Here is a 16,714-nt window from a genome sequence, read left to right as displayed (position 1 = left end):
ATCAGCGCTTATTTACGTTGATGAAACACAATTTGTCAATCAGTTGCAATGAACAATATGACTTAAGTGATGGGGGGGGGGGGGATGCGCCAACCTGCTCATTATTTCATTATCGCTGACTACTTACAAGGGGCACGAGTCATTTTGGTCTGAAATAGACATTGATAATGATGATGATGATGATGATGATGATGATGATGATGATGATGCTGTTGTTGTTGTTTTATTTTGTTTTGTTTCTTTGATTTTAACCGTCACCTGACATCTGCAGCTCACGAAACTAACACATGGCATTTATTTTTTTCCTGCACCAGCTTGAATCTCCACCACGATGCGGATTACGGTTGCAACAACGGACACCATGTGATGTCGTCCGCCAGACCCGTCGGGGTAGAATCCTTCAAGTGGTCGCTATGTAGTGCTCAAAATATCAAGCTTTTCCTCAAGTGAGTTGGAATAATGCTAGATTGGCCCATGACGCCAAACAGAATGATGAAGAATTGACTTACACGGGATGAGCTCTACACTCCTATTTAATGAACTTTACAATTACGATCTTTCGTATTGAAATGTAATCGTTTAAATTTTGTCAAGAACGTGAAAGAGGTGGATATTTTGTATACTGACAATTTAAATGGAAACAGTACTTAATTTTTTTTTTGTAAATGATAATAATTTATTCAAAATCATTTAAGCCTTTACATGATTTTGAAATTTCAACATGATTTTGTCATTCCAACAATCTCCAAAAGCAAGATTATAATGAATTTCATTTATTGCATGTAAGAAAAGCTCATAGCTTTGTGTGCAACAGACAAAACTTCGACAACATTTGGAGCAGGCTTTTAACACATTACACTGTGCTTTTTATTCTCGAATATTTTGATACAGAACTCGATTTTCGGGATGTCTCCAGGACCCACCAGCAATAGAAGACCCGGAAGTGGATCTACTACCAGTAGATGATCTCCCGGGCACAAGATACGGATTGGACTCTCAATGCGAACTGGCCTACGGAGCAGGCTCTACTGTGTGTTCGTCATCGGTAGGAGTTTGTCACTTATACATTTAATACATGCAACTGCACGCTGAACTGCCCTCATACTGAGCTATGTTTTAACAAGACACTTGCACTATTTGCTGATCTAACCGATGTTCAGAATAGCAGATTTTCCGCAGATGATAAACTTCCCTCTATTTATAAGTTGTTAAATGACCTTTATTGTTTATGGCGGAGTCCTCGACGGTAAGCCAATCGCTTTACCACCACTGCGCCGTTCTAGGACATCGCTTTGATAATAACTATGTTTCCTGATCACCTGCATAATGCCTTATTAATTAAGAACCCCACTTAACTTTGTAGTATGCAAAATTATTAGAATGTTGTTGTTGCTGCTGCTGCTGCTGCTGTTATTATTATTTTTTTTTTGTTCTCATGCTCCATATTACTGCTACATTACTGCTGAAAACAGGTATGTGGAAGTCTAGGTTGTCAACGAGCTGGTTACTGTCACTATGCGGGAGTTACGGTCATGGAAGGCACGACGTGTGGACGCAACAAGGTAAGGCCAGGGACATGGGAAGAGACAGTTTATGTGTGTGTGTGTGTGTGTGTTGGGGGAGGGGGTTCCCCACCAGTTACAATATATGTTATCAGTGATGAGCGAAAAACTAATCAACTTTTAATATGATATCTTATCATATCATATCATAAAGGATCACGAAGTCTAGATTATCTCCATGTTTGACTTAGAGTAATTGATTCGCTCTCGTGAAACGTACCAACAATAATGACTTTCAAGCTGTTAGAAAATAAATGGCGCTTAGAATCAAAAGACCTTGAATGAACTTGACATGTAATCTGCTTGTCATAATCTCTGTTCAGTGGTGTATCAGTGGTGAATGCATCTCGTCCAGTGGAGGCGTTCCAGAACCAGTGGACGGCGGTTGGTCTGAATGGGAGCCATATTTTAGCCAATGCTCCCGGACATGCGGGACTGGGGTGAGAGTAAGGAAGCGGTACTGTGTCAATCCAGCGCCTATGTACGGCGGCCTCGCTTGCCCAGGCAAAACTCAAGAAGTGGAGCTATGTAATATGGAGGTAAGATATATCACGAGTCAACCACAGCTCTCTCTTTAAAAATCTGCAATGGACGGATCTTACGAGCCTGCTCCGCTGAACCAGTGATAATGATTCAACGTTAATAAATAACTTTCCAAGTGCATCATATTACTTCGTCGTATTATGACGTTGTTTGTTGGAATCTTACTCATAAGCAGTAATGAAGGACTTACAATAATGAAAAAAAAATGAGTCTGTTTCTTATGGTATGTCATTGCGTTTCGGTAACTTTCAGAAAGAATGGATTGTGAGGGGGTCCTGTACTCCTGCAACGGCAGTCTACAGCGAGGAAGAGTTAGTGCGCCCTCTATTGTTGCCATCATTTTATACAACAAGCAGTTCAAGTTCCTTCGCTGAATGTCGTGGTTGAGACACAGTGGCAAACTTTATTACAAAAAATTCTCGAAATATTTCAGTCGTGGTCATATCATAATCAAACCATTTGTCTTTATTCTTACACCTTGCAGCCTTGCGAAAATACGACTTCAGATGATTTCAAGAACCAGCAATGTGCGGCAACCAATTCGAAGCAATTTATGCATCAGTACTACACGTGGAAAGCCTTCTTACCGTCCGCTCTAGTAGGTGAGAAAATATTGCGATAGAGGAAATTTTGTTGAAAAATCAGATCATATGGGAAAATCAATGACTGCTTAAGACTGAGTAAACCCCAAATCATGACTGTCATGACTTCGGTGTCAATCACACATGCCATTCATGTCATTCTTAAAAAGCCCAAAGTATATTGCTTCCATAGATGTTATAAAGGGTTATACAGAGATGTATATGTATATCTGGATAATGTGTGAGAAGCATGTCTCAACGTTTTGTTGTTGCTTTTTCCTGAAGGGAAAGATAGAAAATGCGTGACATGCCATTAAAACAACCAATGAATTCGCAGGATTGTCATTTGGATCACATTATAGTCATGTGAAGAAGACAGTTTTCCCTGTCTCTTTTACATTGCAAACTTGGTCGATTATGGTGTACAATGTATTTGGTATTTCACTGCGGAATAATCTTATAATCTGGGTAACTTCGCATTTTCATCTCAACTGCCTTGTAGCAAACAGGCCTCAGATATAAACTAAGGCGCCAACGTCAGTATTACTGTATTGAGAGATTGATGTTCTTTGAGTTATTATGCGACGACATCTTGCCATCTTACTTTCATGAATAGCGCCATCTTCAGGTTGAAATCGTGATAGTAAGTGATGGCAGCAATGATCTGTGGAGCGATATTTGCTAAGGAGCTCACAACTGAACTAATATTTCTTTGATAATCTCAATAACGAAAACATATATGATGCGTAGTACATAATAAAGGCAGACTTCAGCAAACTGTAACAATGGATAGAAGCACCAAACCGTACTTTTCCTAAAGTCATTTCCATACTTTTATTTCGTTCTGGTAACAATTGCGTCCTATTCGATTAACAAATCAAACGAACATCAGTTAGTGCCCTGAGACAAAAAAGAAGAAGGAGAAAGAAATAAGTAACTGACTATTCGTTCAGTCAAAGCATGCTCCGGTGTCTAGTAGCCGCAGTGTGGATCGATGTGTAATATGAAGGTTGTGTAATGAACATGTCGCGAATGTAGCGACTTTTTTTTTATTTGTTTATTTGTTTGTTTAATGCTGTCTTTTCAACTTTGAGGTAGTCGTCTGGTAATGGAATCAATATTTGTTTGGGTTTTGTTTCATTTTGTGTTTTTTTTTTTTCGCCTTTACACCGTGAAATCACATCATATCAAGTTGTATATTATGTACGACATCATTTCTGGAAGAAAGAACATCAATCGATAATCAAGTATGACTTTCCTTTATTCTTTGTAGGAAATCAAATCTGTAAGCTGCAGTGTATATCTAACGCCAATTTCTATGCACAACGTGAGCCGGGTTCGTTTGCTGATGGCACACAGTGTTGGGACAGTGAGACGAATGAATTGCCAAAGACCAAAGTATGCGTGGAAGGACAGTGCAAGGTACTATGAATCATTCGATCCGTTTTGCACAGAAACTAGTCGTAAGATTAAAACAAAATTGCTGAAGTTTCCATGAGTAACTACTTCACAACCACATCAAAGTGATATTTTTTTTTGCCAGCCATTGTCCCTGTTGTGCATTAGAAGATCTCAAATATAATAATCCCGATATTTACTGGTTTGATAGAAGAGTTATTGATTACCGAAGCGACAAAATACAATAATAGCAATAGCCACCACCACCATCATCATCATCATCATCATTATCATCAACACAGTGATTATTAGAATGGAATATCTGTGTAAAGCATCACGGTATTAACCTTCACCAACAGGAGTTTGGATGCGATGGGAAGATGAATTCGGGTCGCGTTCGAGACGAGTGCTGGAAGTGCGACGGATCGGGCAGGACGTGCAGACGTCGAGTTGGCAGGGTGCGGAACGTTGGTGCCATTCACGGTATGCATTCATGCATCAGTCACGTGACTAGCAATGTCATATGAATGACATCATCAAAGACAATCGTTGGTCACTTCAATATTATGAAATATATAATGTTAGAAAGCACAGACTGTTGGTGTCGTGTTTATTGTAATACCAACATAATCTTATAGTTAAATTTAGCTTGCGTAATTAGTTTCAATTTCCTTTTGTTAAAATAAACCTTAGTTTGCTTGCTCATATTTTTTTTTTATTTAGGTAGCATTTAATTTTGTTCTCCGGAATCGCTATTCACAGTTTCAGTCTAATTCTAATTAATTCTAGATAATTGTCGTGCATAATCCGCAAGTATTGAATTATCGCTTTTATACGTTGCAGATATATTCCACTATATTAACACAGGTAGTTACATTTTTGTTGTAATCACGTAAGCGTTTTGATTGTATAAATCAACAGTTCAAGAAAAAAGATCGAAAATGTTGTTGTTAATAGTATGTAATTCAAATTCCTTTGGGTTTACAAAGCGTGCTTTCTGTCTTTCATCTTTTAATGAGCAGTATTTCCTCGGTCAATGAGATTGTCACTATATTGTATCTCCTCCTTGTCCTCACAGACTTCAAAACATTCTTGACGATACCGGTCAATTCAACTCGTGTAAAAATCATCAATCGGAACCTCCGATACACCCACATGTGTAAGTTTTCCTTCTTTCTTTTCGAGCACAATTATAAGTAATGTATAATTCCTCGTAACATTACTGTATACCGGACAAACGTCATTACCGGACGCAAACGACATGAAGTGACGGTATTTTGAAGGAGGGATGTTATAAAGAATCTTATTTTCAGAATATATGATTGTCACTTCTTAATTCCATTCATCAAGTTTGACTTTTCGTGTGAGGATCGTTTGATTATGAAATGAGACTTATTATTATTGGTTGACACTGAAATGTGACACGCGCACAAAAAGGTGTTTGCGTTTTCAACCGTAATACTTTACATAATATGGCTTTTATATGCTATAATCTTCAAATAAAAACGTATTAATACCTAAATATTACAGCTGTAGTAGCGGGCGAGGAAATCGTCTTCCGGGGTGAGATGTTTATCCCACCGCTGAGCAAACGGTACAGCCATCGTGGCATGCTCATCAAGTACCTTGCCAACGCGTCTATAAACCAGGAGGAGATCTGGCTGTTGTCCGGACCCACCACCGAGACTCTGGAAGTCTCCGTTATCCTCCTCCACAACCCACGTTACCAGGGCAACCGGGTCAGGCCGGACATCGTGTGGGAATACTACACACCCATCAGTGACCCCATCACGTATTAGTAAGTGGTCTTGACGTTCTTCTCGTGATGGACAGTGTTATTTTGGACAATGATTTTTCAGCTTGTTTTATATCGACTTATTACAAGTCATGCATGACATAAAAACATATTATTTTCTTTCCCACACTCGCTGGGTTTCATTCAACGATACGTCAGCTTCCCAACCATGATTGGTGTCTATATGCTATGTGACTAAATACATTTCATGAATTTCACAGTACAAATTGAAACACTGATTTTTATTTTATTTTTATTTTAGTATCCATGATTTCAAGTGTTTTCGCGTCGCAACATTTATTTCTGAAAATGTCAGAATGATAGTAGATTGCAAATGATGTTTTACGTTACAGTCATGTAAGTATTTACCTTTTACTGCTTCTTTTGAAGAAAAAAAAAAAACATGATGCCCTTCATATGCATAATTCACTCAATTTTGACAGTTGGCAGTACCGTCCTGGTGGAGAGTGCTCGGCGTCTTGCGGCCCAGGTGTCCAGTGGAGAAGGGTGTACTGTGTGGAGGTAAATTGATTCAAGCCACATTTACTCACATTGGCCCGAATTCACGAAGGTGGTACATTGCAAGGATTGAAATGGGACCTTCCCTCTCTATCATTCCTCTTACTCAGCTGGACAAAGATCTCACACTTACATTAGCCGTCAGTCGCCCCCCCCCCCCCATAAAAGGAAAAACAATGTACAGCTAAAACCAACATTTGAATCTGATAAAGTGATATCGTAATCTCCATGGCGAAAAGATATTGCATTTCTTGATTACATCCCAAGATGTGTATAAGTGAAACAATCTTCACCTCGCTTGCAAGCCAATTCGATGTAAATTTTGGCCCTCCAATCATGGTAGATCATTCATTTTTATTAATTTCTGTTCAACTGAAAGTTCAGTTTGCCATCATAAGCTGTAATTGTTATTTCCATTTTGAGATCTACACACGGCATTTGCTCCGTTCGTATTGCCATGAACTGGTCGCAGAAATTGCTTTCCCAATCAAAGTAGATAAAGTACACCAAACAGGTCATCAAGCAATTCCTCTTTTTTTTTCTACTTTGCGGCATTGTTCATTCTTTCAAAGAGTACTTTATGTCTTTCCATCATTTCACAATAGGAAATCGCAGGTGTGGCGGTTGAAGTGAGTGACCTCTTTTGCCAAGCTGACACTAGACCAGCTGACCATCATAGCTGTAGCCTGCGACCATGTCCCACTCCCGTGTGGATGACAAGTATGTGGAGCGCGGTGAGTTTCTCCATATAAAATATTCTTCTTGAAGAACGTATATTTCGCGATAAAAGGTTGCACCGTCCACAAGAGTGAGAAGTTTAAAGGACCTATTACTAAGTACATGTATATCAAGCATATTTTTTTTTAGATTAATGCATGGTAATATGAGGGTGTATGCATCATGAAAGTTGCTGCTGAAAATTTCGAGTGATTTACGTCCCTCAAGCTCTACTTTTCAATAAATCACTCTTTTCCATCGATTTATCTATTTTTGTTACCATTGCAAAGTCCTTTTTTCGTAAAATTATTATCCATATATTTCATTTTGTATGACGTTATGCCATGTATATACTTCTTTCAAATTGTTTAAAAATATGAATTGGGAGATATATACCTTGTGTTATATAATGACTTTTTTTTTGCTGGAAATGAAGTATAATTGAATTGAACTTTTGAACTGAATTGAATGAAAGTTGCTGTCTCTCTACCCAGTGCTCTTCTTCCTGCGGGGTTGGGCGGCGCAAGCGGGTTGTGGAGTGCCGGCTGAACACGACGCTGGAGCCTCGAGAAGGCGAATGCGATCCTACCAAGAGGCCAAGCAAGGTGGAGAGGTGTTCGAATGCCCCTTGCTACACAGACCTAGCCCCACAAGGTAAGGTTCTCATACTGCCACTAACCATTCCAAGCTCGGAGTGCATGTCATTTTTCTGACTCTATGCTGCAAACGTGCCCCGAATGAAGATCCCACCTCCAGGCTCCTCACCCCGTTAGTAGAAAAATTCTACCACACGCACTGCCACACATTTTTTACAAAGTGGTCTTTTTATGTTCTACCTGAACTGGAGGGCATTTTCAGTCTTCGCCGGCCAAAATAATGCAGATTCTTGTTTTGTTGGTCGTTTCAACGCATCAAAGCTACTCAGTTCTTCTTGGAACTGACAGCAATGGAATAAAAATGGAAAGAAAAACTGTGTTCAAGACAGTTTTCTTCTCTTGAGAGGTTTGATGTGGTTGTATTTTGAAATTTTCTGGTTTAATAAATTTTTACTGATTCAAGCAATACATTTATACGTATTAACCCTATTCTAACGGGGGGGGGGGGGTCAAATTGCCCCCCCCCCCCAACGTTTTGCGCCACGATTTTGCAACGCGCAAAGCTTTTGCCGCGTCGTTTCACGATTTTTTTCATTGAAGTCTCCCGCATATTTTGAGACCAAATTTGCGACGTCCGGGTACACCGTTTTGAAGTTACGTAATATTTTGCATATGCATGTCAACCAAAAACAGCTCAAATTCAGGATATCGTGTGCAAATCCAATGCAAATTGTGTTTTTTGGTTAAATTGATATAAATTAGATTATTTCAACTTTTAACCATTGAAATTAATCAATTCTAGTGTAGATAAGCCTGAAAAGTGCCTGTAACAAGCTTTGGCAAAAAAACAATAGAAAACAAAAGGTTGAAAAAACAATAAAATACATAAGAAATTAACGAAACAATAAAAACAAAAGACATTAATTTCAATTGAGCTATTTTTTTACACGAAAATTGTTTGATGTGTCTTGAGGAATTCTGACACAAAAATTTAGCAATCCTCCAGTCTTTTTTAATGGAGTTATAGGTGAAAATATGATTTCATGCACAAATTTGCATAATTAATTTATTAAAAATAGAAAGGCAATATTTTCTATTGTATGACAATGTAATCTTGTAGTTGACATCCAGCTCTATCTTCAGGCAAAATTTCGCGGCGATTGCGTGATCGGCGGCCGAGATCTGAAGGGGGGGGGGGGGGGGTCAAATTGACCCCCCCCCCCCCCCCCTTCAGATCTTGGTCTCAAATAGCCCAGTTAGAATAGGGTTAATGAAAGAAAAATCCAACGAGTTTAACATAACTGGGGCATATGTACATGATATCTATCAACTAACGTGGCAATTCAGAGATAAACATGATAGACTGGAAAATGATATCAGTGAGGTGTTGTTGAATGGAAGTTAATGATTTAGGTGTGTGTGGTTCTTTTTTTTTTTAAGTCTTTGTGCCCCAGCTCAGAAGATTATGATTACAAATAAGGCAAAAGTAACAAAAGTTAGCTGAGACCAACCCATTTCTAAGACATCAGTAACTATCAGTTAATTATAAACATAATTGATAGATGCCGACTTTAATAGGTGTTGAATGTTACAGAACAACCAGACCTAATCGATGTCAAAGCCGAAACGGGACCGAAATGCCTTAGACGACGTTTAGTGATCCATATTTGACCCCCAAAGACCATTCTACACAATACCTATAATACTTTTAATTGCTCTGTCGTTTGCAAAATAATGTATGCATGTTGCTTGTGTGTTCGTGCTTTGCTCGCTTTATTCTTTTATTTCTTACGTGTTGCATTATAGTAACCACGCCTGCTTCCCCGGTCCGCTTCAATTACACCACACCCTACCCGAGTCTTTGGGAGAATACAACTATGCTTGATACCGTAGAAAATGCCACTGACAGCAGTCCCGTAACTAACTTCCCTGACGTAGGAAATAGTACGAACTCCACTGTAGCAAACCCTAGCACAACCAACCCCGGCACAAACTCTACTGAACTAGATACTACTACACAGATTACACAAACATCTCCAGCTTCGTCCACTAGCACAACCATACAAATGCCTGACGCAGTTCATAGACATGTTACGTCTTTAATGGAAACGACTACCGGGGTGACAGACGAGCAGACGTCCTATTCTACATCGAGTCCGACTTCATTGTCATCTTCGACGTTTCGTAAATCAGTGACGACAACATCAACGTCCACACTGCTTCATACCTCGACAGCAACAACGTCGACAGTAACGACGCCTTCACCGTCAACCTCTGACTACTTATCATCTGTGCCGGCATCAACATCCACATCAACATCTTCGACATCGTCATCGCCATCGTTGCCACCGTCGACGACCGAAAGTTTTCAGTTGGAGTTGACAAGTGATAATGACAATGACTACCACGATGCTTCTCGTGACGAAATGACTACCGAATGGACATCAACATCGCGTGCATGCACGTTGTACTTTTTCCTTGCTACTCCCTGTGCTTGTTTGCTTGCATGGACTGTAACCGTCCTACTCTGTCTTATTTAGAACCGGACAACTCATACACAAACACTCCATGTACCTTTACGCTGCTAACAAATATTTATGTACAATCGACGTAATTTATTAATGTGCAATTGTACAAAGCAATAAATAAATTATTGAACTATATAGATAAATCATGCTATATATGTCAATCTGTCTAATTCTTGTCGCAAGTTGTATTTGCCTTGAGTTTGCATGAAAGTATAGTGTTGGAGCGCATGGTATATAAATCTATATGGATGGATTAGTGCTTCCGTCAAACTTCTTGAAATTACATATATAGCTCTGCTGCTGTTCATTGTTCCAAGTCAACGGTTTGTATCTTGTGTAGCATGCTTTGGCAATGATATCCTGCATTGTGAGCCCGACCGCAAAAGTGGCAGTGAATGTCGTCTCCTAGCAACCCCTCCTGCATGACCCGCAGTAGAAGACACTCGGCAAGTATAGTTCTCTTCTTTTGTTGTCTCCTATGATCTCAGATTTCAGATTACTTTCTTTATCTTCTCTGTACCTCCTTAGAACTCAGAATTTTCTTTTGTATAACCGATAAGGCCAAGTGGAGATTACGATCTTCCTGAAATCGCAGTTTGTCTCAATCGGTCATCTTAATGTCTTTGATACAAATTTCTTGTGCAAACGCGTAACAACTTGGCTGAATCTCACACACACTCTCTCCCTTCCCTCTGCCTGTCACTATGCCGTCTATCTATCTATCTATCTATCCATTTCTCTCTCTCTCTCTCTCTCTCTCTATATATATATATATATATATACATATGTGCATCTATTTGTATATCCTTCGTGTGTTCTTACGAGTGCGTATGTATGTTTTCGGTTTATGTAGCTTTCCTTCGTGCAATATTACAGTAGGATAACAAAGTGACCCTGGGCCCCATTTCATAAAAAGCTTATTTGATAGCAACTCTTGCTGGAACGGCAATTGTCATGGTAACAACAAGAATCCAGCTTCCTGATTGGCTGTCGCTATTGGAAGTTGCCATTCCAGCAAGAGTTGCTATCCTAACATGTTTTATGAAATGGGGTCCTGGTTCTTGGCCGTTCCTGTCCATGATAATTTATGAATGTTCTCTTCCCTTGTAGTTGATATTGCCTGCAACGGACTTATCAAGCGCAAACAGGGTTACATCGACCAGATGAGGAAAGCTACAGGCGGCGATGCCTGCACAGCCGTCATCGCTGCACCAATCCAGAAAGTCGTCATGGTCATCATAAAGGATATGAATATCGATTGTCGAGCAGGTACAGTCACGACCACGCATCCTCGTATACAATAACCTGAATAATGAATAATGAAATAATGAAATGAAATGAAACGAAACGAGATGAAATGGTAAAAAATGAAATCGTGCCCTGAGTACAAAGTTACTCTTCGAAAGTTTGCAATATATAATATACGTTTAGTAGGAGACACCGGTATGATTTAGAGCTCAAATAACCAATGTTACAATTTAGCAAGGAAGTACAGTGTACAATGAAAAGCTTATTTTGAAATTTTGTGTTAAGAGCCTATTGGCTGTAAATGAGTTAATTGGCACAATGTATCGAGAATGCTCCCAGTGAAATACACTGATTTAAACCATTTTTGAGCAGCTATTGAAACTCCTACTTTACCACTTCTTCTACTGTCAACACTCATCAAGGAACTTCGTGTCCGTTTGTCGCAACACGTGTATGACATGCGTTGTAGACTTTATTAGTTCTGAAATAATATTCATGCAGCCATTAGTGTCAAAGAAATCATTTGAATCTTTTGATGGCAACAATGACCATTGGCAGTGAAAAATAAAATCGCCGAATCTTTGGTGAAAATAAAATGGATTCTTATGAATATTCGCCTTGTGGCTATTTGCGGAACGTTGTAGTCCTGTGTATACTTTATTCAGATGAACGGCGGAACCAAGGTTTCTTTTCTGACTTTCAGTAATACAATATATTTATGATTATTCATTTTGCATTATGAACATCAATAAAGCGATATCGGGCTCTCAGCATAAACATGCAGAACCCTTCATATTCAGCAAATTAAGGTTGTGCATGCCTAAAGACTCAACTCATGCAATGATTGTACACAAAGTAAAACAATGTCGGAAATTCGTGTCGTTTTTTGTCATTGTATCTTGTCATTTAAATTTCAGGCGAATCGTTGGAGATCAGAATAGGAGAAGAAAGGAAAAGATTATGCGGCAAGCGTCATAACTACGTGATAGATACCCATAGCAACGTTGTGGCCATAGAACATAAAACACATAGAAAAGGTCACGGATACCGATTGGAATATCACCTACGGAAACGTATAGATATCAGTGGTAAGTTGTCAAGTTTCTTTTGTCTAAACCTGTGATAATTGCACAAAAAGATTAAAAAAATATCTTCACTGTGACGTTCTGTCGCCCTTTTAATCTATAATTCCCTTGTGTTTCTTTTTCCATCGTATTCCAGTTTGTCTCCTATTTGTCTTTATGTATAATCTTTCTTACTATCCCTTTATCGGAGACGCGTACAAACCGTATGTCTTTTCCCATTTTTTTTTATATTTTCCATCTCTACCACTTTTAGATACTTCTCAGCAGATTGAATCTTTTCACTTACAAACATTCCTTTTGATAATTGTTTCCTGTCAGTAGATAATTTCCACAGCCGTCCTACTATTCCATTCGCTTGTTCATTCATTGCCTTTCCCTACCTTTCTCCTATACACTGGACGGCAAACTTTTCAACTTCGATATTTTCTTTCATTTCTCCCTCTCATACCCCAGAATTATCATCTCTGTTGCTGTTCAATCCTCCTCTTCCCACCCAGCATCCATTATTTTTTGTGACGAATTAATTGCGGCAAATGCCCTGTCAATCCGCTTTTCGCCTTTTCTTAGCCCTTTGAAATGTCTTCATGTAGTTTGCTATGTGTCCCTCTTCGTGTGCTCATCACAGTAGAATTTGCCCTCCTTCAGGTCATTTTAGAAGCACGAGTGTAGATACGTACAGTGAAATGATATGTCACGTAACAGATGTACATCAGGTTGTGCGGTACCTACGTGACTGCCTTAAAATCATGCTAATGCTTTTGATGAGTCGTCCTGGTTCATGTACTACTATATATATACATTTATTGTTTATCCATATTGCAGCCTCAATATCTTTATCAACCTATGTCACTTCCATTTGCTGCCACAGTTTTATTTACAAAGAAACCCTGACATTTTTTTAAGGCTACTGTAGCAAAATCTACATAATCATCTTACACACACATACCCACAAACACACTCCGTTTCTGCGATAATGCACAATTACTCTTCTCTTCGATCTTAATAGCCTGCGATCATTTGATCACCGCCAAAAAGACCAAGCTATCCAGCCCAGGTTGGCCAGACCGATATCCGCCTAATGTGAACTGCACGTATCGCTTCGTCGGTCCTCCGGGGTCCATCATCACGTTTCGAGTGAAGGCTTTCAAGTTGCAAGGAAAAGAACCAAGGTGTAAACACGATCGAGTCGAGGTATGTATATCATGAGATGAATCTCTGCATGCGCCTATGTTCACCATATCAAGGAGGTTCGGTAGATGGAGTCACAACAGTATATCACCTAAGAACCCAATGTTCGATGCCGCCATTCAAAAATATTGGATGAATCATGTGCCAGACTGGATTTGCCCAACAGATAGAAAGACAATGAATGGATTCATGTCTCACTGCATAATGACCACACCTCTTTCTAAGGACGTTGTCTTCATGACGGTAATTACTATTTGCCATCTTTACTTATGAATTATGAGCGGTCGATTAATATGGTAAAGACAAGGGGATGCGCCAGTAGAAATTGCGCAAATATTTCTGAAATAAAAATTGAAATTACTCGACTGCGACATGTTTGGACACTAATCTAATACATCGATTTATAAAGAACTATACTTGAAGATTATACCATATCAGTCCCATTTGTCGGCAAAAGAAATCGCGCAAGTGACAAAATCAGCTTTCTAGGTGGATACAATATTCAAACATTTTCACATCATACAGCTCAGATCCACACTTTTGCACGTGCGGTATTTTTGGGTGGCATTGATTTTAGTGTAATACGATTTGGGCATCATTAGGTGAAGTTTCATTTCATTTGATTTTTAAAACAAGCAAAATAATATTATACCAAATATTGTGGTCGCGTTAGAAACGAATCTTCAGATTGCTGAGAAAGACGGCGGATTCGAACCCCTGAATATCAAAGGCACAAATGCGCCTGTGGAATTCTTTTGTGCATCCATAGGAAACAGACGGCTGTTAGAATAATCATAGCCAGTTGGAACTCCATCTCTTGAACCTCCTTGTCTTCACTAACTCTTACTGGTATTACACCATTCACAATTTGAATGCATACTATAATATAATTGTACTTACATAATCCTGCACAAAATTACGAGAGCATAGTTATAATGACAGGTGCCCAGGTGCTTTCCACTTAACTCCGCTAAAACTTTTAGACGAGAGCAAGGAAAACTTATAACCAGATGGTATTTACCTCATCCTAGGAGGTTCTGTTTTATCGTTGTTTGTTCGTTTGCGTGTTGTCTGCAGAATAACTCAAAGTTTTATTAACAGATTTTTAGGAAAAGTTGATATATAATGACACAAGGATGACGATTAAATTTTGCCAGTGATCACTGTCTGGATCCTATCAAATTCATTAAATTCACTAAATTCATTATTTGTAATCATGTTGTATTTACGGGAAGGAAGCGTAGTGTAAGCTGATCAAGATAATAAGTGCTAATCTGTGTCTGTGTTTACACTAGAGCCCACGAACATGTGTACAACTCTTTTGCGCTATTCCGATGTGTTTTGGAATGAGGGGCACCTGTGTTTAATGTACGGTAAAACTATCTGAGCTGAAACGATCTATCATTTTTTTTTACATTCCTCGGACGCCTTGTCGTCAGTCATGATGAAGAAGTCTAATTGTCTCATTTATACTATAGCTGATGATAAGCTATCAATGTGTGATAACATGCTTCATGGTTGACTCATATGTTAAAAAACATAATTATTTTCTTGTATTTCAGATGCTAGACCTGTTAACGAGTGACAAGCTGGTTCGATGCGGTACAACGTCATCAAAATACACCGTTAGACTTTCAGGATACGACGGTTTAATACGATTTACTTCGAACGAAAGTGGTCAATATGGTGGATTCAAAATTATCGCTTACATAACTTAAAGTGGACTTACAAGATATTTTTAAAAGTACAGTACCGTCATTGGAAACAGTGACAAAATAAAATACATTCAAATTACTTTTGGTCCTCTGCTTTTGTGCCAGTGTTGTTGTTGGGTTGATGTTGTTTGGTTGTTTTTTTTTTTCGTTTCAGTAAATATTGTTTTAAATTTTAACTACTTTCTCGGTGAGTAATATTATTTTTTCTAAGTGCTTAGGGTAATAATATTCACCTTATTATGTCATCTGTGCATCCGATTTGAAGAGAAGGCCTCTGGTTAGGTATTGTGATCGTACTTAAAATGTCTGTGTGTGCGTGAATATGTGTAAGATGGATGTCTATATATGTTTGCATGAATGTGAGTATGTGTGTAGTGTGCATGCGTCTTCGTATTTGTTATGAGTGCCATGCTGTTGATATGGTACATTTCTCTATCATCAACATTCGCTTCTATGCCATGTTAAAATAATCCATCGAATCAAGCGCCTTTAGGTATCGTTGGGCGATACGAGTGGGCAAGCAACGTTCAAATTCGTGGAAATACTGTGAAAGGGGGAAACGAACGTATCTAAATTATTACGTATGTCATGTTCACATAGATTTGCTTTTCCGTTTTTGGTTTTTGTTTTAAGGTTTTTTATGTGAATGACAGTATTTTTAACGTCCTGTCTTTGAACTATACCATAGAGCTAACTCCATGATTATTTGTCACTATTGATATGATAATATATGTCTAGTTTCACGATTTAAGCACAGACCCATGCACCATTTTCTTGAACAAGGGTTTCGGTTGTGAATGTCTCGATCACATTGCCTTTTTTATTCATTTCAAACGGGTAGAAAGAGTATTTATGTGAGTATTCCTACAAAATATTTCTTTGGTTTCAAAGTGCATTACATGTATTACTTGAGTTCGACAAACAAATGTTATTTTGTGTTAATTATCTGCCTTCATCTGTTGGTTTGAAACAGATGTTATTTTGTTGACTCTTGTCTTGATATGTCGGAATATTAAACTATTTTTGTCGACCGTCTAAGAGGAATGTCATTTAAAGTTTGTAGTCACATGGTGTTGTGAATCACCCCTCATAATAAGACTCCTTTTCTTTGTGTTTAATACACGTGTGTTAGTCATCTTTAAAATATGACTGACAAGAAAGTAATACCATTACACACAAACGTGCGTCTCCAGTTACACGCGCACATACACAGAGATGAGAAGGAAAAATGACACAGGC

The 16,714-nt window shown here is 38.7% G+C and overlaps 1 protein-coding gene across 1 annotated transcript; it reads left to right on the top strand.

Moving 5' to 3' along the window:
* The first annotated feature begins 334 nt into the window (after positions 1-334).
* On the top strand, positions 335-15,512 carry LOC140245384 (A disintegrin and metalloproteinase with thrombospondin motifs 13-like). The gene is made up of 16 exons (XM_072324960.1): positions 335-446; positions 892-1,045; positions 1,473-1,562; positions 1,886-2,101; positions 2,590-2,707; positions 3,960-4,108; positions 4,444-4,567; positions 5,163-5,243; positions 5,615-5,882; positions 6,323-6,401; positions 7,004-7,132; positions 7,610-7,769; positions 11,350-11,508; positions 12,405-12,575; positions 13,579-13,763; positions 15,323-15,512. The coding sequence occupies exons 1-16, from the start codon at positions 367-369 to the stop codon at positions 15,476-15,478; spliced, it is 2,319 nt and encodes a 772-aa protein (XP_072181061.1). The 5' UTR covers positions 335-366; the 3' UTR covers positions 15,479-15,512.
* Positions 15,513-16,714: the final 1,202 nt, after the last annotated feature.

Source organism: Diadema setosum, chromosome 22 (genome assembly GCF_964275005.1).
Source record: "Diadema setosum chromosome 22, eeDiaSeto1, whole genome shotgun sequence".
NCBI lineage: Eukaryota > Metazoa > Echinodermata > Echinoidea > Diadematoida > Diadematidae > Diadema > Diadema setosum.
The sequence above is the reverse complement of the archived record's forward strand: the minus strand, read 5'-3'. Positions and strand labels throughout refer to the sequence as shown.

Excerpts from the sequence above, each read along its gene's own strand:
- LOC140245384 (XM_072324960.1), top strand. The coding sequence starts at position 367 with ATGTCGTCCGCCAGACCCGTCGGGGTAGAATCCTTCAAGTGGTCGCTA. Across the intron at positions 4,109-4,443 it reads GCGTGGAAGGACAGTGCAAG|GAGTTTGGATGCGATGGGAA; the intron begins GTACTATGAATC and ends CTTCACCAACAG. Across the intron at positions 12,576-13,578 it reads GAAACGTATAGATATCAGTG|CCTGCGATCATTTGATCACC; the intron begins GTAAGTTGTCAA and ends CGATCTTAATAG.